At 39.0% G+C, this 25,126-nt stretch overlaps 1 protein-coding gene across 1 annotated transcript in view; it reads left to right on the top strand.

Annotated features, from left to right (window-relative positions):
- Positions 1–25,126, top strand: part of Mroh2b (maestro heat like repeat family member 2B) — a 70,278-nt gene that overhangs the window by 40,410 nt on the left and 4,742 nt on the right. The window contains exons 22-37 of the mRNA XM_046468302.1: positions 1,436–1,462; positions 2,317–2,436; positions 2,628–2,707; positions 9,255–9,390; positions 9,487–9,582; positions 9,851–9,940; positions 10,306–10,426; positions 12,624–12,721; positions 15,642–15,794; positions 18,177–18,334; positions 19,052–19,178; positions 19,658–19,845; positions 22,008–22,148; positions 22,538–22,652; positions 23,262–23,408; positions 23,654–23,836. Of these exons, the coding sequence (XP_046324258.1) occupies positions 1,436–1,462; positions 2,317–2,436; positions 2,628–2,707; positions 9,255–9,390; positions 9,487–9,582; positions 9,851–9,940; positions 10,306–10,426; positions 12,624–12,721; positions 15,642–15,794; positions 18,177–18,334; positions 19,052–19,178; positions 19,658–19,845; positions 22,008–22,148; positions 22,538–22,652; positions 23,262–23,408; positions 23,654–23,836 (1,980 nt within the window). The remainder of the gene's footprint in view (positions 1–1,435; positions 1,463–2,316; positions 2,437–2,627; positions 2,708–9,254; positions 9,391–9,486; positions 9,583–9,850; positions 9,941–10,305; positions 10,427–12,623; positions 12,722–15,641; positions 15,795–18,176; positions 18,335–19,051; positions 19,179–19,657; positions 19,846–22,007; positions 22,149–22,537; positions 22,653–23,261; positions 23,409–23,653; positions 23,837–25,126) is intronic.

Below are 25,126 nucleotides of genomic sequence, written 5' to 3'. Positions count from 1 at the left end.
TTATAGAGTACAAGAAATTCTGCTATCATGCAACATATGCACAGATAACAGGAAAAACTGGGATTATGGGGAAAGTGGAATTGAAGAACAATATTCAAAACCTGTAAATAGAGACACATTTCCCCACATTTTTTGGTGCATTATAGTTGTACATACTGATGGGATCTGCTGTTACATATTCATACATGCACACAAATAGAACAATATAATTTGGCCAATATCACCCCCCAGCATTGCCCCTCCCTCCCAATCTCCCACTTCTTGGTTCCTTTCTTCTACTGATCTCCCTTTGATTTTTAGGAGATCCACCCCCAGCTTTGTTTTCCTTTTTCCTCTCCAGCTTCCACATATGAGAGAAAACATATGACCCTTAACCTTCTGAGTCTGGCTTATTTTATTTAACATGATGATATCCAGTTCCATCCATTTTCCTGCAAATGTCATAATTTCATTTTTATTTATTTATTGCTGAATAAAACTCCCTTGTGTATAGACACCACATTTTTTTTATCTATCCATCCATTGATGGGCACCTAAGCTGGTTCCATAGTTTGACTATTGTGAATTGTGCTGCTATAAACATGGTTGTGCATGTATCACTGAAGTAAGATGACTTTAATTCTTCAGGGTAAAACCCAAGAAGTGGTATAGCTGGGTCATATGGTGGTCCCATGCCTAGTCTTTTAAGGAGCTAGAGGCACATTTTAAAATAAGACAGAAACCAACTTAAAAAATTTTTTAATTAGAATACAAAAAATGACACTTTATCTTGAAACACCTGAAGCCGGTTGCAAATATTGACTTATGAAACAATGGAGGCCTATCTGAAGTGCAGTGAGGTTGCAACACCAGATTTCGATGGAGGAGGCTCTTTGCACACAGCAAACTGAGGTAGCTGGTAGGGGTCCACACCGTGGGCACCTTTGTGCTTTGGGTGTTCTCGCAGGGCTCAGTTCAGCTGTGCAACTGCACACGAGCAAACACAAAATTGGCATGTGCTAAAAGTATCCTAATCTGTCGATCTTGTTGGAACATTTTTTTTTTCAATAGAAACCTGCAGTAAGTCTGAGTACACTCTTTGTTCTAGATTTAGCTGCCCTGTGACTTCTCATCTTCTAACTCTTCACTGAACTTTCCTCCAAAAGGTTTTACCCTTTGTCCTGACCACATTCAGTTAGGGCCTCTTTAAACTGATTGTGAAGCCTGAACACCAAAGGTTGGAGTCTTTGTCTTGCCTCTTTTAGCTTACTCTTGACTACCCTGTCCATGTGCAAGGTCTCACTTTATAAATGTGAGGGGAGTGAACAGCCCCCACACCTGCCTTGGAAAGACTCTACTTGCTGCTGTCTCTCAGGATGGTGGGTAGCTCCTTTTGGGCTGGGGGTATCTCTGACCACTGCTTACTAATTATCTGCTTTTGCTTTTAATTTATCAGGTTCTGGGCATGACTGTGATGAATAAGGTATGAAATGCTTTATAGATCAATCAATCACACTCCCTTGAAGTATATCAAGCATAGATGTCCTCTAGATTTAATTCCAGTGGAAAGGATCCTGATGTATAAGTGATTCATTCAATTCTCTAGCCAGAATCCATAAGCTTAATCCAAAACTGGATAAGGTGCTGTATTCTGGTTTGAGGTTGTTTGCAAGTTGATTTGTAAACTAGAACAGTGTTTTCCAAACTTTGGATTGTGACCCACCAGTCAAATTAATAGTTCATAACAGCAAAAAAAAAATTAATGGAATAAAATAAAAGATAAAGTAGAATGTCTTTCATATAGCAATAGCAAGTATCATTCAACTTTTCAGTTATATATTAGTTATGTTTTACACAAGTTCTAGAGAGAATGGTAAACACTTTTCTACCATGGTTTATGATCAAAAAACATCTGAAAACCACTGCTGTAGAGAAACTTTAATCTATGGCAAATAATAAAGATAAGATATTGAAGATATTGACCTTTCTTTTTCTTTTTCTTTTTTCTTTTCTTTTTTTTTTTTTTTTGAGTTGTAGATGGACACAGTACCTTTATTTTATTTATTTATTTTTATGTGGTGCTGAGGATTGAACCAAGTGCCTCGCATGCTAGGCGAGTGCTCTACCACTGAGCTGCAGCCCCAGTGCTTTGCTTAACTTCCTTGCAACTTAGATCCCAGGCTGGGATAGAGATGTCAAAGGGAACAAAGATTCTTCCTCCTGTCTGAGCACTTATTTCAACCCTGTGTCACATGTTCACAGATCCAGCTGTGTGGTACCTAAGACCTCAGCTTACACTGTCTTTTTTTTTTTTTTTTTTTTTTTTTTTTGCTTTAGGACATAGATCTGCAAATGAGTTTCACCAGAAGCATCACTGAGATAGGCATTGCTGTCCAAGACGCTGAGGATAAGCAGTTCCAGTTCTCCTACAAAGAGATGCTGATCGGTTACATGCTGGTGAGGGTGCAAAAAAGGAAGGAGGAAGCCCCCAAGTGTTCCATTTAAAAATGGGTGAAACTCATCAGTGCCATGTAACAGGTTTTTGCTCTTTCTGCCCCAGAGCACCAAGGGCCCAATGAGGATGGCAGTGTGTCTGGGAACTCCCCTGATCCTTTCTGAAACATTTCACTTCCTTGTTTGTGTTTCAGGACTTCATCAGGGATGAGCCTCTGGACTCCTTAGCTAGCCCCATTCGGTGGAAAGCCTTAATTGCCATCAGGTACCTAAGGTAGAGAATGTTTTGTTATTCTCATGGAAAAAGGATCTCTTTCTCCCCACCACTCCTGATCCTGCACACCCTCCCCCAAATGAACATAATTCCTTAAGGGGGCTTTAAAACAGAAGCTTTTTCTCTTTCCAAAGAATTACCAAACCGGCAGAGAGATTGATCATTTGATGTGACAAGGACAAAGAGTTACTCAGAGGAATCAGATTTATTGTTATATGAGACTGAAATCTCTGTGTAAAAGGAAATTTCTCTTCCTACATCTTTGTCTGCAGACAAATTTTAATCTTCCCATTAAAATCTCATGAAAGTCCTAATCACATTCTAGTTGGTTAGCAGCAATAAACCTGAAGAAGAAATAATTTTAATCAAGTTTTTAAAGACATATTTCCCACTGTAGTAAAACAAATTCAAAGTTATTGTTAAAATTAGGAAGCTATAGAAAAAAAAACTAATTAATAGTAAAGATAGCTTACAGCCCCCTACTCTCAACATTTTGACATGCTTCCTTCAAGTCTTTGTTTCTAGTCTTCCATTTTTATTACATAATTGAGATGCTACTCTACATGTGGTTTTTTTATCTTGCTTTTTCTCACTTCATGTTATGTAGTCCCATTTTGTTATTCATTCTTCACAAACAACACTTTTTATTTTAACCTATACAACATAAAATGTATCATCTAAGTCATCCTTAGGGGAAGAGTTCCATCATGTTAAGTACACTCACAGTGTTGTGCCCTTAACCTCAAGAGCTTCTTAAGAACTGAAACTCTATATCCATTGAACAATAGCTCCTCATTTTCTCCTCCCCTCAGTCACTGGAAACCACTAGTATTCTGTCTCTGGGAATCTGTGTACTCTAGCACCTCATATAAGTGAAATCATACAGTATTTGTCAAGTGACTGGCTTATTTCATTTAGCACAATGTCTTCAAGATTCATCCAGGCTATAGTACACATCAGAATTTTATTTATTTTTTAATGCTGAGATATATGTAGATATAGATATGAGATATAGATATATATCTGACATATCTTTATCCATTCATCTTTTGATAAGTACTTGGGTTACTTCCATCTTTTACCTATAGTGAATAATGCTGTTATGAATATGGGGTGCACATATCTCTTCAAGATGCTATTTTCATTTCTTTTGGGCATATGCCCAGGAGTGGAATTGCTACATCGCATGGTAATTCTATTTTTTATTTTTTGCAGAACCACCATAGTGATTTCCATGGCAGTGGCATTATTTTATATTCCCACCAACAGGGTTTAAGAGTTCAAATTTTTCCACATCTTCATCAACACTTGAAATTTTCTGGTGTCTTTAATAGTTGCCATCTGTGAATGGATAAAGAAATGTGGTACATATACACAGTGGAATATTACTCAGCCATAAAGAAAAATGAAATTATGGCATTTGCCAGTAAATGGATGGAACTGGAGAATATCATGCAAATTGAAATAAGCCAATCCCAAATGTTCTCTCTGATTCATGAATACTAACCCAAAACAAGGGAAGTTGGGGAGGGAAATAATAGAAATCTATTTGATTAAATAAAGGAAAGGGAAGGGGGATGGAGAATAGAAAAGACATTAAAATTAATCAGTCATAACTTGTATTTTATACATGACCAGGGTAACTCCACAACTGTACAACCACAAGAGTGAAATTCTAAGTAAATAATTTGTACTCTATATATGCATATTCTGCCAAAATACATTCTACTGTCATGTAGAATTAAAAAGAACAAATTTTAAAAATTATAGTTGCCATCCTAATGGGTATGAAGTAGTACTTCATTGTGAACTGCTACATTTCCCTACTGACTTGTGATACTGAGTATCATTTCATGGACTTTTTGGCCATTTGTATATCTTCTTTAGAGAAATGTCCATCCATTTCCATTACTCATTTTTAAAATCAAATTGTTTTGTTACTGTGGAGTTACTGGAGTTCTTTATAGATTCTAGAAATTAACCCCTTATAAGATAAACAGTTTGCAAATGCTTTCTCCCATTACATAGGTCATATTTTCACTCTGTGTGTCCTTTGGTGCCAGAACTTTTTACATTTGATGTAGTCTAAAAAGCATCTACACCACAATAAAGCAATCAACAGCATACAAAGGCAACTTGTGGAATGGGAAAAAATATTTGCAAACCATATATCTGAGAAGGATTTAATTTCCAAAATTCAAAAGGAACTCACACAACTCTATAGCAAGAAAACATAACCCAGTGTAAACAGATGCATTAAAAAAAATCTTAACAGACATTTCTCCAAAGAAGACATAAAAATGTCCAAGAGTTATATATAAACATGCTCAGTATCACTAATCATCAGGGAAAATGCTAATCAAAACCTCTAAATCACCTCACACCCATTAGGATAGTTATTATTAAGCAGATAAGAGATAATAGTGTGGATAAGGATGTGGAGAAAAGGGAACCCTTGTACATTGTTGGTGAAAGTCTATATTAGTATAGCTATGAGGGAAAACAGTATGGAAGTCTCTCAAGAAGTTAAAAACAGAATTAGCAATACCTCTTCTGAGTATATCCCCAAAGGAAATGAAATCCCCACCTTGTAAAGATATACATCTCCCATGTTCATTGCAGCATCATTCATTACAGCTATAATACAAAGACAACCAAAGTGGCCATGGACAGATGAATGGGTAAAACAAACTGTGGGGAGTATATGCAATAGAATATTATTTAGCTTTTAAAATGAGGATATTTTGCCATTTGTCACAACATGCATAAGTCTGGAGGACATTGTGCTTAGTAAAATAACCAGATATAGAAAGAAAAATAATTCAGAGTCTCACTTAAATGTGGAATATAAAGAAAAAGTCAAATATCCAAATATAGAGAATAAAACAATGATTAACAGGGGCAGGTGAAGTGGAAGGAAATGGGGAGATGTAGATCAAAAAGTACAAAGTAGCAAACATGTAGGATGAATAAGTCCAAGGATGCAATGTACAGCATTAACAAGTATACTAATAAGCATCCTATTTTGTACTAAGGATTTTTGCTTGTAAGATTATAACTGCACTTTCCACAGAGCAAGAAGGGGTAATGTATGCAATGATAGATGTGTCAATGTGTTTCTCTCCAGTAACCGTTTTAATTTAGATCTCATAACACCATGTTGTATTCCTTAAATATATGCAATAGAATATAAATATTGCAATAAAGAGAAAAATATTATCCTTTCCCCTATTGAATGGTCTTGGTATCCTTGTCAAAAATCATTTAACCATATATATGAGGGTTTATTTTTGGACTCTGTATTCTATTGTATTGATCTATATTTTTATCTTTATGCCAGTACCATACTATTTGGATTACTGTGGCTTTATAATAAGTTTTGAAATCTGTAAGTGTAAGAATTCCAATTTCAGTCCTTTTCAAGACTATGTTGACTACGTAGGTTCCCTTCAGATTCCATATTAATTTTAGAATAGATTTTTCTATTGCTGAAAAAAGTGTTCTTGGTATTTGGATAGTAATTACAATTAAATATGTATGTTTAATCTTAACAATACTAAGATCTAATTCTAACTCTCTTTGTTAAATGTTCTAGTTCATGAACACAAGATATTTTTTTCACTTATTTATGTCTTCTTTAATTTCTTAGAAAAATGTGTTGTGGTTTTCCTTGGTTGAGTCTATTCCTGAGTAGTTTATTCTTTTTCATGCTCTTGTAAATGGAATTACTAATTTCCTTTTTGTATCATTCATCATCAGTATATAGAAATGAACTGTTTTTTATGTTGATTTTTGTATACTACAACTTTGTGAACTCATGTATTCTAATCTTTAGGATTTTCTACATATAAGATTCTGGTATCCATGAACAAAGAGCATTTTATTTCTTCCTTTCCAATTTGGATGCCTTTTACTTCTTTTTCGTGACTGCTCTGCAGAACATCCAGTATTATGTCAAATAGAAGCGGAAAATAACATCTTTGTCTTGGTCCTGATCTTACAGGGAAATTCTTTAGTCTTTCATCACTGAGTGTGATATTGACTACAGACATTTGATATGTGGCATTTATTATGGTGAAGTAACAAACATCATTTTATTTTGTTTTAGGAGGTACAAGTGATTGAACTTAGGGGCATTCACCCTCTCTGCCACATCCCCAGCCCTATTTTTCATTTTATTTAGAGAAGGGTCTCACTGAGATGTTTAGTGCCTTGCTTTTGCTAAGGCTGGCTTTGAACTTGTGATCATCCTGCCTCAGCCTCCCAAGCCACTGGGATTAAAGGTGCATACCACCACACCCAGCAACAAACATCATTTTAATAGCTGCCTAATAGTTTGTTGTGTAACTATGCCTCATCTTACTCAATTTTCTATTCCTATTATATTTAATTGCTTCATATTTTAAAAAACTTTAAATTTTGATAAACACCTTTGTGCAAAAACTGTGATCAGAACATCTAAGTATAATAGTTGATGATTTTTCCCTCAATAAATAATAAATATCACTGAGTGGCATCCATGTCAATCAGTTATTGAGTAAGAATCTTTAAAAAAAAAAAAAAAAAAACAATGAAAAAGAAAATATGGCTCTGCCCTGAAGGAGTTTTTGCCTACTGGAGAGAATAGATGCAAAAATCATCCACATAATTTTTCCAAAATGTAAAAAGAGGCAAGATAAGGGAAAGCCCAAAATACATCTTAACAAAGATGAGGAAGATTTGTAGAAATCTCAAACAAGTAAATCTTGAAGATGAATTAAGAATAAACTAGGCTCTAGAGCAGTGTAGTCAAGTGGAAATATAATGCAAGTTACTACATGACATTTAAAATTACATAGTAAAAATTTTTAAAAAGCAACAAGTTAAAAAAATTAAAAAGAAAATAACAAGTTAATTTCAATAATATATATTTTTCATTTAATCCAATATAATTAGTATATTATAGTTATATGTATATAATTTATATTACATAACATATTTGGTATCTATAAGTATAATGGATACATTATATTAAATGTATTTAAATTTTTAAATTACCCTTCATTCTAAATCTTCAAAATCCAGTGTTTCACACTGATACCAAGGTTAATTCTGACTAGCCACTACTCAGGCATCCAATGGCCATAGGTGGCTCGTGGCTACCCTCACTTAGAGCAGCTGCAGAACCTGAAAACTAATCTCCAATGGCAAAAAGCAAATCAGTGGTTGTCTGGGCCCAAGGTCAGGAAAAGATGTACTGCAAAGGGGCATAAAGAAAACTTGAGAGACAACAGAAATGTTCTATAAAAATTGTGGTGGTTTTTATATGGGTAATCTCTGTAAATTTATTAAATTGTATACCTTAAATGGATGCAGATTACTTACATTACCTCAGGGATGATTTTTTTTATTTATTTATTTTTTTTACATCTTGAATTTTATTTTATTTTATTTTATTTTTTGTAATTTCTTTTTTTTTTAATATTTTATTGTGGGTTGTTCAAAACATTACAAATTTCTTGACATATCATATTCCACACTTTGATTCAAGTGGGTTATGAACTCCCACCTTCACCCCATACACAGATTGCAGAATCACATCAGTTACACATCCATTGATTTACAAATTAGAGATGATTTTTTTTAAAACACAGTTAGTCCATAAAGAAGAAAAGCATCTAAATGGAGTTTCCTGGTTAGTACTGACTCTCACTGCTCTCTGAAAGAACTTTTCCACACAGCCCTGACAGCAGCAGCATTTTTTATTTCTTTGCTAACTTGGTAACTGGCAAGTGATATCTTCTTGTCTTAATTTACATTTATTCAATAACACATAAGTTTTTTTACATAGATTTTTTTTAATTTTTTTATTGTTGGTTGTTCAAAACATTACATAGTTCTTGATATATCATATTTCACACTTTGATTCAAGTGGGTTATGAACTCCCATTTTTACCCCATATACAGATTGCAGAATCACATCAGTTACACATCCATTGATTTACATATTGCCATACTAGTGTCTGTTGTATTCTGCTGCCTTTCCTATCCTCTACTATCCCCCCTCCCCTCCCCTCTTCTCTCTCTACCCCCTCTACTGTCATTCATTTCTCCCCCTTGTATTATTTTCCCCTTTCCCCTCACTTCCTCTTGTATGAAATTTTTTATAACCCTGAGGGTCTTCTTCCATTTCCATGCAATTTCCCTTCTCTCTCCCTTTCCCTCCCACCTCTCATCCCAGTTTAATGTTAATCTTCTTCCCATGCTCTAACAAATAAGTTTTAATGTTTGTTGTACATTCACATTTTCCCAAGTTGTGTTAGGTTTTGTGTTTTATCCTTCGATGTCTATAGTAAACAGAAAGAAGGAAAGTGGGTTCCAGTTCCTTTGTTCACTTTTTTTGCAGTCTGATGCTATGAAATCAGTCTCTCCCTGTTCCCATCACCACCTCCTTCAACATCCCAAGATCTCAGAAAATGTGGCCCATTTGATTGACAGGTCTTGAGAACTCCCCTGGGTAGGTTCCGCTGGTCATAAGATCCATTCCTCCACATGGTTCTCATTTCAGCAAACTGAAACCTCAGCTCTCAATAAACGACCACCTTAATATTCTTGAGGAGAATATCCGGAAGCTGCTTCCCCTACCACCTCTAGAAAAGCTCAGAAACGAGGGCGAGACGGACAAGGACAAGGAGCACATCAACGTATGTGGCAGTGAGGACTGAGTAGAACCAACAGCTCACTTAGGACTTCGCTGTCTCCCGGAAGCCTGAGATTCACACGCTCACATTTGATTTCAGTTTCTCTACGAACGATCCATGGATGCTCTGGGGAAACTTCTGAAGTCCATGATATGGGATAATGTGGATGCAGAAAACTGCCAAGAAATGTTCAATGTGAGTAGGACCACCACTCACACTGATGCCCCTCCTCCCTGATCTGTCCCCAAGGGTGCCGCCAAGCTACCTCATCTTCACAGAAAAAACACTGCCTGACCCACCTTCCCCACGACAGAGGGTCAGCCTTCTTAAGAAATTTTTATGGGGATATGGGAGCCTTGTTTGGAAGAGGAAGAAGGACAGGGACAGCGAGGGAGAGGGAGAGAAGGAGGTCCAATGAATATGAAGAATACTAAGGAAAGGACATTTATTCTTTGACCAACAGCTTCTCCGAATGTGGCTTGTTTCACAGAAAGAGTGGGAAAGAGAAAGAGCCTTCCAGATCATGGCAAAAGTGCTGACAAATGATATTGAGGCAAGTAATCCCCTAGAAACAAACAGATTTCATTGCTTGCCAATCACAGGGATTTCTGAGGCCTCTTGAATCCAAAGCTCCTACCTGATGGTTTTGGAGTCCCAAAGTGGAAGGCTTTCCAGAGGACCACGGAGATGGCCTCCTGAGTCCAGAGAGAGGGAAACACCCTAGAGGTAGGCTGTCCAGCTGTCTCTTCCTTCGCTTGCTCGGCTCCTCCTCTCATGTGCCTCCTAGGAAAAGATTTATGCTTCAATTTGATTCTAAAGATCTGCAGAGAGAAAATAAGGGGCTTGGGATTCAATGTGGGAATGCCCAGGGTCATCATCAGCCTCCGCATCACACAGGGCGCTTCCTTTGTCCTGCAGGCACCAGAGAACTTCAGAATCGGTTCGCTTCTGGGGCTCCTGGCTCCTCACTCCTGTGACACCCTGCCCACCATCCGCCAGGCAGCCACGAGTTCCATGATTGGCCTGTTCTGCGTAAAAGGTGAGAGAAAGGCGGGAAACCTAGAGATGGGGAGATAATGATAACCTTTCTTTTTTTCTTTTTTTTTAATGATAACCTTTCACTCTCAGTTTTCCTCTTTGTGTACCTATGTCTCCCTCCTTCCTGTGAATGTCTCCTCCCATTCCTCCCACCTCTTTAGTTCTCCGTTTCTCAGTTCTCACGCCTTATTCATAATCACAGAATCTGTCTCTCTGCTGAGATTGAAACAAGTCATATTTTCCCTCACTGGGTCTGGTTTTTATTTGTTTGGATTTTTTTGTTATGTGTTTTGCTTTGGGAGGGGTCGTTTCTTTGTTTTACTTCTTATTTTTTAAGATAACACTGGAGCATTACAAAGATCTAAAGTAGGCACCATGTTTTGGAAGTCTCCTATTTAAATTACTGAGCTGTTAGGCATATTAGCAATGCTTTCTCTAACATAATTCTTTTCAGGAGAAACTTGCACTATTATGATGGTGCTAAGTTACTTTCAGAATTCTCTAAGAAAGAATTCTTTGGAGGCTTATGAGCTTACAGATCCACATTTCCTCTTGCTCTGCAACTATATGAGAGTAACTGTCAATATCAGAAAATACAAGGAATTGAAAAACTTCTGTCTCAGGCTGAAACCAATAATCAGGGTCCTCTATTGAAGGCTAAATCAATAGGTGTTTCACCAGGGACAACCCTGCATGGTGTGTGTCCAGTTCATGTAGACCAGTTGTCGCTGGGAACACTTGGTCCAGGTATAATGCCACCTCATTCCCATGTTCACTGGTCGTTTTGGGGTTTAAAATAAATAGTATGTTTTTAAAAACTTACTGAGTGCTTTTCCATGTATTAAGTACTGTTCTGATGCTGGTGACATGGAGATGTTACAATTCCAAGAGTCACCTAAGAAAAGTGTATAGGGGTTGTTGGGGAGGGGGATTGCTCAGAGACAGAGCACTTGCTTAGCATGAGCAAGGCCCTGAGTTCAATCTCCAGCACCACAAAAGAAACTGTGTTAAAGCCAAATGGTGGGATTTAGTTGGGGGTAGGTGAATAAGGTTGGCAGTCAGTTCAAAAGAAAAATAAAAAATCTATTTGTCAGAGTTGGAGTAGATCTGAAAATCCCTTAGGATATGGGGAGATAATTTATTAGGGATGTATGATTTTGCCACACCAAAAAAATAAGAAAGTGCTAAGGCACCATTCCAGTAAGAGAAGAACTATGCTAGGAAAGGAACTCAAAGGAAGAAAGGAATTTTAATTCTATTATTTTTCTACCTGTTCTTTAACATCCTGAAACACAAAACTCCAGTCCTCAAAGTGTTTGTTGCTAAGAATTCCATACTTATTAATTAACCTAACTCTTTTTCCTTGGTTGACCAAATAAGCATGTCAGAGGGAGAGAAGGGACATGTGCTATTAAACACCTACCAAGTAACTATTGTGATGCTAAATTAAATACCTGTGAATACTCATGGATGGTATTCCATCAGTTCTAAGATAAGGGAAGTTTACCAGTCACTTGGACCACTGAAAGTGTAGCTGGGCCTTGAGCTCAGGTGTGTTTGACTCTTAAGTCTACATGTGTTCCATTGGGCTAGGCTGCCCTCCACAGGGTGGTTCCAGTGTCAGTCTCCACAATTAATATGCATTCAAATCCAACCAGAGAATCATTATTGTTTAGGTCTCCACTTGTAAATTAATATCAACAATCACTTAAGCAGTTACTGATGTAAATTTCTTATTATAATTGTTACCTTTTATTTCCCCCCAAGGTAGCTCACTGAAAATGGAACACCAAAAAAAAGAAAAAATAGCAATATAGCAGAATTGTTAGAGCCTAAACATTTGCTTCAGACAGAACAGGGTTCAAATTCTGACTCTGCAATTGTTACTCACTGTGTGACCTTGGGCAAATGACTTCAAATCTCTCCTCCCCAGTTTTCTTATCTGCAAAATAGGGACAAGAACAAAGGAGTCTACCTCAGTTGATCTTTCTGAGTGATAAATCATTGCATGCAGAGTAAATAACATGGTGCTTACATGTAGAAACTACTCAGGATATGTTTGCTCTTAAATTCACCATCTCATCAGACAACCTAATGTGTGTCTAAGGAATCCAGCAGTGAGTTAGTATCACATCGCCAGCTCCTTCAACTTTTGTAAGGTCTTTGAACTGATGTATTCTCCCCTTTGTTCACTTTAGGTATTCAAATGGAAGTGGAAAGACTGCAGGATTTGCAGCAAGGACTGGAATGTGAAGACCTGCAGGTCCAGATAAAGATTTCTGCTAAAATAGCTAAGGTAACAAATATGGGAGATTGGCCAAAGCATACAAAGATGATCCTGAGTTAATTTCCAAATGTGTAAGCTATGAACTGCACATCATGAAGGAAGCAGGAGTTTAGACATTCGGGCTAAATGAAAGACCTGTTGTCTTGTCATTTATTGACTTTGGGTACATGTGCCTACTTAACAGCTGCTACTGGTTGTGTCACGGTGTGAGAAATTTCGTAAACTAAGGAGACTTTCCCAGTGTGGGATACAGTGGGGTGGGGGGGGAGTGGAAGGAGCAAAGGCTTTGGAGTCAGTTGAATGCACTCTATGCACTGTTTGATGTTAAAAGTTTACTTTTGCTGGGTGCAGTGGCACACACCTATAATCCCAGTGGCTCAGGTGGCTGAGGCAGGAGGATCTCAAGTTCAAGGCCAGCCTCAGCAACATAGCAAGCCCTTGAGCAACTCAGTGAGACCCTGGCTGTAAATAAAATATAAAAAAGGGCTGGGGATGTGGCTCAGTGGTTAAGTGCCTCTGGGTTTGATCCCTGGTACCAAAAAAAGGGGGGGGGGGGGGTTATTCTTCTTCAAACTAACAAACAAGCAAAAAGAAAGAAAGAAGATAGATTACTTCACAGTTATAGTGAGGATTTGCCAATCAATTCAGTAATTCATTCAATCATGCACTCATCCACCTACTGTCTCCTAAGCACCTTGCATATGCCAGGCTGTATTCTAGGTTCTAAGGGTAGAAGACGATGAAATTCCTGCCTTCATCAAGGTTGCATCCCAGTAAAGGGAGTCTGAAAAATAAATGTAATGTCAGGTCATGACAACTGAGAAAAATAAAGGCAAGTGAAGAAATAAGGAATAGAGGAGAAATGAACCTTTAGAGAAATCCACTCTCAAGGAGAGCACCACAGAGATGCCTAGGAAATAGCCCTTTGTGAAAGACACAGCTAGGGACACAGCAAGTACAAAGGCTCCGAGGTGGATAAAGAAGTAAGCAGTGAATCTAAGAGTTAGCTAAGGACTTATTGAGAAAATTTCTGAACCCTATTAAGGATATTGGTTTGTACCCCTGTTGAAATCAAAAGCCAATCAATGATTTTGAGCAGTACATACATTTGTGCCTGGTGTGAAATATGCAGGCTTCACAGATTTACATGTGCATCTCAGAAATTTTTTCCACAGATGACAATCAAGTATCCAATAAAATCAGTATATTATATAATATACTTAGAGAGGGAAGTGAAATAGCCCAAGGATAGGATGCATTTTCCTGATCTGCAATGGCCTAATAGTGATTCTAAGAAAAGATCATATTTTTATTTCCCAAAGGGTCACATTGGCTGCTTTGGGGAAACTAGAATCTAGTATCTGAAGAACTTCACTAAGAACAAAATTAGTGAAGTCCGTCTGGAGGAGACTACAAGGGTCCAGGTGTTTGATGAGGTAGCTTGAATCAAGGTGGCAGCAGAAGAGATAATGAGAAACTGAAGAGAAGAGGGGAGAGAAGTTAGGAGGCTTCATAGGATAGAAGCAGTAGGGTAGTCCTTTGAGCTTGGAACCATGATCACCCAGGAAATGGCTGTCATGAGCAATTATTCATGGGAAGGAGCTCATTTGGTCTCAATGAACCATCACCAGACCACGCCATGCACGGGGGCTGTCCACTGTGGCTAGGTGTGCTCTTCTGTCTGCAAAGCATTACCACTTCACTTGGTTAACAGCCTAGAAATGTTCCTGGAACTCATTGGCACTGCCAGCTTTTGTCTGCCTGTCCAATCTCTTTTCATCAACACAAGTACACAAGTGTCACACTCATATTCACATATTGCTATCAACCATTCCATGTAGTTCTTGTCCCTAGAGACCAAAATTACCAAGTTTTTATTTTCTTGAACTTTTATTGACTGTTCTTTTTTTTTCCTTTTTTTTTTATAGTTTGCAGTACTTTTTTACTATTGGTTGTTCAAAACATTACAAAGCTCTTGACATATCATATTTCATACAATTGATTCAAGTGGGTTATGAAGTCCCATTTTTACCCCGTATACAGATTGCAGAATCACATCGGTTACACATCCACGTTTTTACATAGTGCCATACTAGTGACTGTTGTATTCTGCTGCCTTTCCTATCCTCTACTATCCCCCTTCCCACCCCTCCCCTCCCATCTTCTCTCTCTACCCCATCTACTGTAATTCATTTCTCTCCCTTGTTTTTTTTCCTTTCCCCTCACTTCCTCTTATATGTAATTTTGTATAACAATGAGGGTCTCCTTCCATTTCCATGCAATTCCCCTTCTCTCTCCCTTTCCCTCCCACCTCTTGCCCCTGTTTAATGTTAATCATTTTCTCATGCTCTTCCTCCCTGCTCTGTTCTTAGTTGCTCTCCTTATTGACTGTTCTTACTATTGAAGCATAGAAAACCAAAAAAAAAAAAAACAGGGTCCAAAATAATCTATATTCCATAAGGATACTTTCAGCTACCTGAGTACTCAGCGTTGTACTTACTATATGTAGGTAGGTTTTACCAAATTCTCAAGGCTTAGTTATTCTTGAACAGACTCAAGACATATTTACATGATACATGAAATGTATGTGAAAGTGCTTTACAATATAAAAATTGCTGTACAAATATGCATTATTTTTCCCTCATGCAGTATTGCTATCACTTTAGGTTTGGAGAGGAAATTGCCTTAGCAAGCTTGAAATTCAATAAATATGAAATGATAAAAAGGCAAGCCCAGAGAAAAATTGCTTAGAGATAAAAGGTCATGCCAATAACTTATTTGAGTATTTTCTCTAGTTTCAATGGCCTCAGTCATGTGCTGTTTGGAAATCCCAGTGGTTGCTAATATCCTTAAATAAATAACATGCTGTAAGCGTCCATACATAGAATGAGGTGTTTGGTGACATGAGTCTTTCTGGGTACATTCTCAGATTGCCTGCAAATTCATTCCAAGTGAAGAAATCCTGATGTTCTTGGAGGAGACCCTCGATGGTCTGGAAAGCCTGGATCCCTCGTGTACAAAGGCCTGCGGCATATGGATGATCACCACCCTCAGGGAGCACGGAGCCACGCTGGAAGACCAGGTGAACTGACCACCGACTGTACAACTGAGCAGAACTCTGCTACTCTTGAAATGCCAAACAGGCCACGTCTCCTCAGACTGTCCTGGGTGGGCAGCAGGCAAGATTATGTGCACAGCCTCAGAAGGCCTCAGCACAAAGCCAAGTTGTGTGTTAACAGGACTCCTGTTGAGTCCTGCCTCGGTTGCTTCTCTGGTCTTTGATCATAAAAACTTTCGAAACTGCCCCATTTTAACCAGAGGTTGTGGCTCTGATTCAGCGCCATTCAGATTGCGGAAAACGAGGTTGTTAGATCTGCTAGAATAACAGCAGTCAAGTAGATACCCTTGAACTTCTCATCCCACTGCTACTCCTCCCACTTTCCATTTGTACACCAGGGGGTGCACTGTCTGGTAAGCAAGGCTGCCAGTGGGTTAGAGAAAAGCCCTCAATCCTTCCTCCCAACTGAAGAGTTAAGAGAAGGAACAGAATTTAAATTCAAGAAGCTTGATTAAGAGCTACAAATAGAGATTCTTCTGTCCTCTCTCCTGAAGTCAGACACAGAATACAAATTACTCAAAGATTAACATGTAAGAAAGAAACTTTTAACTAAATGAACACATCTCAAGGAAAAAGGGAGAAAGAAGTCCTTGCCCCCCCCCACCCCGTATGCCAGAGTGAATGACTCTAGATTTTAAGATTTTTCGAAAGCATGGCTTTTGTGCATTAGAAATTACCCCTGTGCCAATTGCTTTCCAATAAGTCACTTTTAAAAAAGTGTTTAGTTAGTACTTGGCACCGTGGCACACACTAGTAATCCCAGCAACTCAGGGGGCTGAGGCAGGAGGATTGCAAGTTTAAGGCCAGCCTCAGACACTCAGTGAGACCCTGTCTCAAAATAAAAACTAAAAAGGCCTAAGGATGTGGATCAGTGGTTGAGAGCCCCTAGGTTCCATCCCCAGTATCAACCTCTCCAAACATGGGGCTTTTCTACCGTGCTAGCAGACAGGAGAGACTAGAAGTTGATAAATAGGAAATGTCTGTGTGTTTGTGCTTAGCTTAAGGAATTGTTCAAAGAATATTTAAAGGCTTCCAACAGGGAATTAAATCCTCTTCAAGTATCACAACTTCAGTGATACTGAAGTGATAATTATATCTAAGGGATATTTATGATTAAGGAATAAGGAGAAAATGTGGTGTTTAAAATAAATTTTTAATTCAAAATGTCTATACATTTTAAATAAGAGAAATTTCTAAGACAAGAAACATTATTTGACCTAGATACATGCCCTTGTCCACATCAAAAAATCCAAATGTATGATATCTTTCCCTATTGTCCTCAGATTAACATCAAAATTCAGTGAAGTGGCCGTCAGTGCCCTCTGAGATCTGCCTGGCTGTATCTCTTCTATCAAGGCATCTGCCCTTCATGCCCCATCATCCTCTCAGTTCTCTGAACTGCGTCATTGTCTTTTTTCCAGAAATCTTGTTGGCATTTTCTCATGTTCATGCTTTCCTGCTGTTTTTGTTATGGACTTTCTTTTTTAGAGCAGTTTTAGTTTCAGTAGAAAAACTGGGCAGAGGGTTTCCACAGTCCCCCCTTTTTCCACACATGCTCAGTCTCCCCCACTATCAACAGCCACCTCCAGAATAGTACATTTGTTATCCTCCCTGAACCTACATTGGCTCATCAATATCACCCAAAGCCCATAGAGTTTGTGACTCTAAGGTTTAAGGAACTGCATTCTACACTGTGCCCATCCCAGGGATTTTGACACGTGTATAATGACATGTACCTACCATGATAATATCCACAGAATAATTTTCCTGCCCTTAAAATCCTCTGTGCTTTGTCCATTTTCATGTTTTCTTATTTTACGTCCATACCTGTTTTTTCCTGACAGGATGCCCTCCCTCACCATCTCCACCTTGCCCTTTGAAATTACTACAGTTCCTTTAAGACGCAGACCAAAGTCTCCTCCAGCGTGATTCAGTTGCTTCTCGATTTCCTTATCATTTCTACGCACCGTTTGTATACCATCTGCCTTGTATCACCTGGAGCACATTCCTTTGGGCAGCCAACTGATAGCCTTTATCAGATCACTGGCTCATTTTGCAGGAGGCGGCATCTTTTTCATCTTTGGTATATCACCCACAGTGCCCAACACAGTACCTGGCGTAATACACTCTTTCACTGACTGTTTCCTAAATTGAACTAAGAATAAACACCCAATTCACCAGTAACTTTCTTGAGTGAGAAATAAGCCATGCATAGAATCAATTCTTGTTTTAAACATTATTTATAATTCATCAACCACCCAACCACAATGTGCTGAGGTACCTTCCCTGGGCCATTCATGTAGAGTGAAAAAAGGTGACATAATGTTTTATTTGGCTTCCTTTTAGCTACTGGAGATCCTGGGCATAATTTACCACCACATGCCAATCCTCAGACAAAAGGAGGAAAGTTTTCAGTTTATACTAGAAGCCATCTCCCAGATAGCCAGCTTTCACATGGATGCCGTTGTTGTCAACCTTTTACAGAAGCCTCTGCCCTTCGACAGGTAGATTCTGATTGAACTGGTACTTTCTCCCAGGAAAAGCTACCCTGCAAGGCCTTGGGGAAGGATTTACTGTTTGAGAGAAAGATAGCAAAGATTGAAAACAAAGGTTGGATAATTTAAAAATTGGTATTTGAATCACAAGTAATGTTTTTTCAAGTGTTTTTTTTTTTATTGAATGGTACTGAGATTTAAAATACACACACACTCACACACACACATACACACACACACACTGTAACTCATGGAAATCAAATGGGGCGGGGCGGAAGGCGGGGAAAGAGGAATGAGTGCTGAGGAGTGACATTGGCCAAATTATATTGTTATCATGTGTGCATGTATGGATATGTAATAATAAATCCCATCATTATGTACAACTATAATGCACCAATAAAAATGTGGAAAGAATTATAATTTCAAAATATATATGCATCATAGAAATAAGTGATATTAAAAGGTGAATATTCTCTCCTTTCTTGTTGCCTAGGATGCACCTATGTGAGAGGTTACCATCTTAATGGACATTAACAATCCTTGGTAATCCAAGGCCAGAATGATAGATTGTTAAATAAAATATCTTTAGTATCCCTTGACATGCAGCTTCTTAATCTGTCCTTGAAATTGTAATTAAGAATAATGTGGTTGGAGAGAGTCAGATGGAAAAGCTCACAGTCCAAGGAGTTGCGTCTTATCTTTCAACCTCCTACCTTAACACCCTAGGGACACAAAGACATTGTGGAAGGCCTTAGCTGAAAACCCAGCTTCCACTGGCAAAGTCATTCGAGTGTTAATAGAGAAACTGGAGATGGGATTAGAAGATGACGTCGCTGGGAAAGAAGTAATTTCTGTGAGTCCAACATTGCATCACCTGCCTGGAACCGTTCCCTACTCCATGATCTGTTCCCACCAGGAACTTGGTTCTGTGGCTTTATTCGTATTTCTCATATGCTAACTTTAACTCTACCCTAGTTCGTATTAGACAAATAAGGCAGTAATTTTGTCTGTGGCTGATCATTTGGGGAAGCACAGTTCTCACCTGCCCCAGAGCAAATCTATGTATCTATATTTCCAAATTAGTCCTCAAGAAAACCAAAGCACTTTTTGGTTTTTGAAAAACTCCAATGATGATAGACATGATGTTCTCAAGGCAGTCCCAAGAGAGAAACATTTACAGATAAATAAGCCCCCCTTTCCTCTGTTTTATCCTGAGCATTGTCAACTTGGAAAACAATCAATGGGGGAGAAAACAAACTTGAAGGTCAGCCCCCAGAGAAGATGGTCTTGGAGAAGAGAATGCCATCTGACTGACTTGCTTTGTCCCCTCAGGTGGCCTGTGCTATATATGAAGTGATCTCAGTGGGAACCCCTGTCACCGGCTTGTACCCAGAGCTGTTCACTCTCCTCCTGAAACTGGTCAGCTGCACGCTCGGCCAGAAGATGCCCACTTCTTTCATGAGCCACAGGAGGCGCGTGATGCAGCCTGGGGAACGGCAGCAGATGCCAGACCCCTGCAGGTAAATGCCCTGGCAGGGAGAATGTTTCAGGGCTGTCCTCCACAGGCAGAGTCCTAAAGAGGGGCTGTGAAAGCCAGGCTCTGCACCTGTCGGCAGGGCATCCAATATTTTTAAGAAATGAGGTCCTACTGTCCTGAGGCTCTGATGGCAGGCCCTGCAGTTCCTTTTCCCTGACCCAGTACCCACTGTGGCTGCCAAAACGGGCACACAGGGAATATGGCCAAAGGGCCCACTCTGCTCGTTTGGTTTCCTTTGTCAGGGTCTTTCCAGGAAAGCTGGAATTCTGTGATATTAAGACCAGTAGGGAAAGAAGGAAAAAACAAACAAATGCCATGTTTCATCAAATCTAGACTTCAGTAACTGAAAAAAACAACATTATTTTGTGTACCATTGAGAAAGGAGAAAAAGATATCAACTAAGCCATAAGTCAATGCTTTCTTACATACATTTTTTTTCTTCTTATATACACTTATTTTCCTCCAAATTTATTGTGTTTTTCTATAATGAGATTAAAAAAAAAGTCTTCATTTCCCTTTTCCCAAGTGTTGTGATTCAAAAAGACAGGTCTTAACTGTACACTAATCTTCATCTCTTTGATGTCATGTATGCTGACTTAGTTTCATATGTAAATATTTATATTAGTTTAGCTTTCCTCAGGGATTTATACATTGATATGTACACAGATAGACACAAGCTTTATTTATCCTCATCTTACCACTTGACAATACAACTTTAAATGTGTCACATATAAATGCTTCCTTGGTCAAGGTCATTTGCAAGGGCAAGTCAGTTTCTGAAGAAATCTTGTTTGGTGGATAAAGGATCCCCCGAGGGATTCTTATTATTAGTTTTTCCTTATATTCTGATCCACTGGACTTCTTTTTAAAGAGCTTGCAGAAGGAGGTACAAAATCCCCCTTTCTGGTCTTTTGATCTCTGAAAGGTGTTTGTTCACGTTCTCTTTCTTCCTTTGGACAGAATCGGATGGTGTCTTCTAAATACATCTCTTCCAGATAGGTCTGTTTTTTGCTTTGGGGGATTTCTGTTGGGGGAAGGTCTGAGGAGCACCACAGGAGACTGTGGTGCCAACAGCCCGGCCATGCAGCTGCCACTTATATTTTTAAATTTTTGTTTTACACTTATCAAAAGAGCTCTTCAAATGGAAGTTCAGTAGATTAGACAAAGGGGAACAAAGGAAGGTAGAGGGGACATGCAAAGAAAAGAGAGTGGAATGAATCTTAACTTTCCGATGTACATATATAAATATTCCACAGTGAATTTCCACGTTATGTACAACCACAAGACTGGGATCCTAATTAGAATAAGATGTGCTCCGTGTTTGTATAAATATGTCAAAAGATACTCTACTGTCATGTATAACTAAAAAGAACAAAAAATGCAAACAAACCAAAAAAAACCCCAAAAATCAAAAACAATTGTTTGGTAAATCAACTTTTATCTAAATGGTAATTTGACCACTTGTGTCACATATATCATGAATATCAAAATATAATTCATAAACTAAAAAATGAGTTCATCAAGGATTACTAGGCATGAGATTTTCAACCTATATAACATCACTGTTTCCTTTACCTTTTGCATAAGTTTTCATTCCAATGTCAAATCATAGTGCAACTTTTGTAAAAGTGTTTTAAAAGGCATGTAGACTCAATACATGCAGTTACAATAACACATGCAACTTGACTAAAATGAAAACAATATGAAGAGCTATACCTGAATCCAACCACATACATGTGAATGCACAAACCATAGTTACCATGTCACAACCACTGTCTAGCCAACAGTAACTGTGTACCATACCATCCATCCTGTGCAAGATGAATCCTGATCTCACAGAGGCTACTTTAGAATCAGTGAAATAGGGTATTTTTCACCTTCCATTCTCAGGGGTTTTTGTTTTCATTTTTTCTTGTAGAAGGTTGACAAGATTTGGTGGCAATATTTACTAGCCCATATCATCTGGACGTCTCCTTTGATCCCAAGAATAAAGTATGAGAGCAAAGCTGCCTGTTTTTCTCTTGCACAACATCCATAAATCCAGGGTTGTCCGAGCATTATGGGGAGCGGGAAGAGTGGCTTTGGGATTTCACAATTTCCTGTTTGGGACTGACTTACTTTTGTGATGCCTACTGTCTCCTTTAGGCTCTCAACTACAACTCTGAAATGTTTACAAGCACAAGCCATGAAAGAAGGCCTTGCAAAAGAATCTGACGAGGGGGACAATTTGTGGACCCTCCTTTGCAGTCTTGATAGCCATCACATAGGCGTATGTGCACTGGCCAGGTAATGTACATTGTCTAGAACCAGATGTAAAAGAGAAAAACCAAAAGAAAAGAATAGAAGTGCAATACAGGCAACTTCACTGAGAACAACTGGCTCACATAGGATGTATGATCAAAGAAGAACACAGGAAAGAAAGAGCAAGAGATGGTAGGATCAGCCCCAAACTCCTCACTCCCCTCAAGAAAAGGGGAGAAGATTCAAGTGAACAGCTTCAGACAAATGACATTTAAACTGGATAGTTGAATGGGCTATTTTAAAATTTAAGGCTTGATGATCTTTCATCAAGCATTCTTTTTTAGATAATTTGCCTGAGGAACAAGTAGGCTAAGATTTCCTCCATTGCTTAGAGAAAAATAAAAAAAGATTCTTCTAAAATTTGCATTTTGCAGGAGCATGCTGGTGTGGCAGCGTGGAGTCATCCTGGACATCATGGAGCAACTCTTCCCATCCCTCACCTCCTCCTCAGAGAACTACCGGATCACCGGCACAGCTTTCTTCTCTGAGGCAAGAGAGAGCACCCATCAAAGCACGCTCAGTGGGTCTCTTGGGGTACTTCTTTCAGGGTCTAGTGCTCAGTAAGAGCTGAAACCATAGAATGGGGACCTTCAAGGGGAACTTCAGTAGCAGAGGAAATAGCTCCTGCCAGAGATACCTAAGCAGGGAGCAAAAGAGAAAGAACACTCCCTCAAACACACCCTGCCCTCTGTCTGCAGAAATAAACCTTCCAGGGCAAAGAAGGGAGGGAACTAAACCTGGGAGGGAGAAAACAAAAAATTACCAACAATCATAACATTACTGACCCTTCCAGGAAGACTGTTCCCAACACTCCAAAGAAAAAACGTCATCAGTAATCGCTGTTTTCTCTGCCCCGTTTTCCCACTGAGACTGGGAAAATCCTCTTATTCAGGTATCCTGGTTCTCATGACCACATAACCTTGGCCTGTGGGCTGTCATAGCTGGAGCTTATCCTCTACAAAACCGGCTAGCTCACCCAAAAGTTTTCTTCTCTACTACGCAGCAGTGAGGCCCTTTCTTCGTATTTAAGATGCATTTGGCACCCTCTTGAAAGGGAGGTCAGACCCTAACTAAAGGGGAGGAGTGTGTTGATTTCAGCTCATGAAGGAGCCAAGCCTTTGGAAGCTGGGGAATCTACGAGACGTGCTGATCTTGATGGATCAGAGTGCCTGGGATTCCAATGCCACGCTGAGGCAAATGGCCATCCGAGGGCTCGGTAACACAGCATGTGGGGCTCCTTATAAGGTAAGAGGTGTTCACGGGGAAAATACATCCCTTAAGTAGTTTTTAAATAATTATTTACTAACCCACACCTGGTAGTTGCTTAGAAATTAATCAAAAATCCCAATATATTACTGAAGTGTAGTGGCTCTTGGGTTCAAGTACGTGTGACCCTAACAGAATTTCAGTCTCCTTGCCTGGGAACTCCTACAGCCTTCCAGATACACATAGAGGAATTTTTGAGATTAAGAGACTGTATTTCAAAATAGGTGAAGAAGCATAAGCAGATAATGTTAGAATCTATCATCAGAGGCCTGTATCACCTGGCTCGCACTGAAGTCGTCTGTGAAAGCTTGAAGGCTCTCAAAAAGGTCTTGGAGCTACTTACAGACAGAGACGTGAGCTTCTATTTCAAGGAAATAGTGCTGCAAACAAGAACCTTCTTTGAAGATGTAAGTGAGCTTGTTCAGGAATCTTCCTTCCCCAGGAGTGAGTAAACAGAAAAAGCATTCACATACTGCTTGTAGAAGACGTCTGTGTTCTACCAATATTCCTTGGTCAGCCCAGAGGTCACCTGCCAACAATTCTCATATAGGACGATGACTTGCTTTGTCTCTGTCTACCTGAGGGTGCTCCCTGGCCTGGGAATCATGACTGATGTAGGCAGGATGAGCTAGTATTGTTGGGGAAAGAAAGCCCTGGAAAGGACCCTCAAATAACGGGAAACACCAAACTAGATTCCCAGCTTCCTTAAAAGGAAGGATCAGATGGAGCACCACTTGCTCCTGTAATTTATGCACTCACTAAGACTCCCTTTCTTAGTTCTCTTTCCTTCCCTATCTCATCCCCACTCCCCAGGCTTGCTTCCAGTGGTCACCTCCCAAAGAAATTACTTGAGCCTAAATGCTCACTTCAAGGTTGGCTTTGTGGGGAACCCAGTGCAAAACTAGGCCTTGAATAAAGATGATGTTGCTCTGACACTGTCTTTTCCACATGCAAAATGCAAAGTCTCATTTTATTCAGGAGTCAGTGAGCTACAGCCCACGGACCAAACCCAGGTTTTGTCAATGAAGTTTTATGGGAACACAGCCACACTGATTCCATGTTGTCTGTGGCTGCCTTCACCCTCCACCAGCAGAGCTGATTATCTGTTACAAAGAGCACATGGCCCACAAATGATTACTCTTTTGGCCCTTTGAGAGAAAGTTTGCCAACTCCCAATGTAGTTCACAGCCTTAACTTCCAAAAGGATGAATCAACAATCCCACACAGGGAAGGTCAATTTTTTACACCTTCCAGAAAACTACAGTTTATTATTTATTTTTGGTTTATTCACACCATCAATGGAAAAATCATACAATTTCATAACAAATTAGATCAATTATTTTGTGATCTATATCTGCTTCACCTTGCTCTGTTGTCTGACGGCAAGCTGCTGGTTGCCTCCTGCAGTGCATTTTCATTAACATTAAGACTTTATTAAATTACTTATTTACCTTCCAGTCTCCAGATTGAAAAGTCTTCGTTTCCTTCATTGTTTATCATAAACCTAATTTTTCTGCTCATTAAATATTTTATAAGCCTCTGTCTGAGTCAGATCTCCAAATGAGGCCTGAGAAGTATTGAATACCATTTGAAGAAAAATTACCTCTCAAGTCCAACCTTTTCCTATTTATTTGCTTCAATTTTTAAAAATCTTTCTCTTTCTTCCTCTCTGGCAATTTATTAACCATGCATCTGTA

This window comes from Marmota monax, unplaced genomic scaffold, assembly GCF_021218885.2.
Source record: "Marmota monax isolate L192 unplaced genomic scaffold, Marmota_monax_Labrador192_F-V1.1 WCK01_AAM20220418_F8-fsc00120, whole genome shotgun sequence".
Classification (NCBI taxonomy): Eukaryota; Metazoa; Chordata; class Mammalia; order Rodentia; family Sciuridae; genus Marmota; species Marmota monax.
This window is presented reverse-complemented; position numbering and strand designations above follow the sequence as displayed.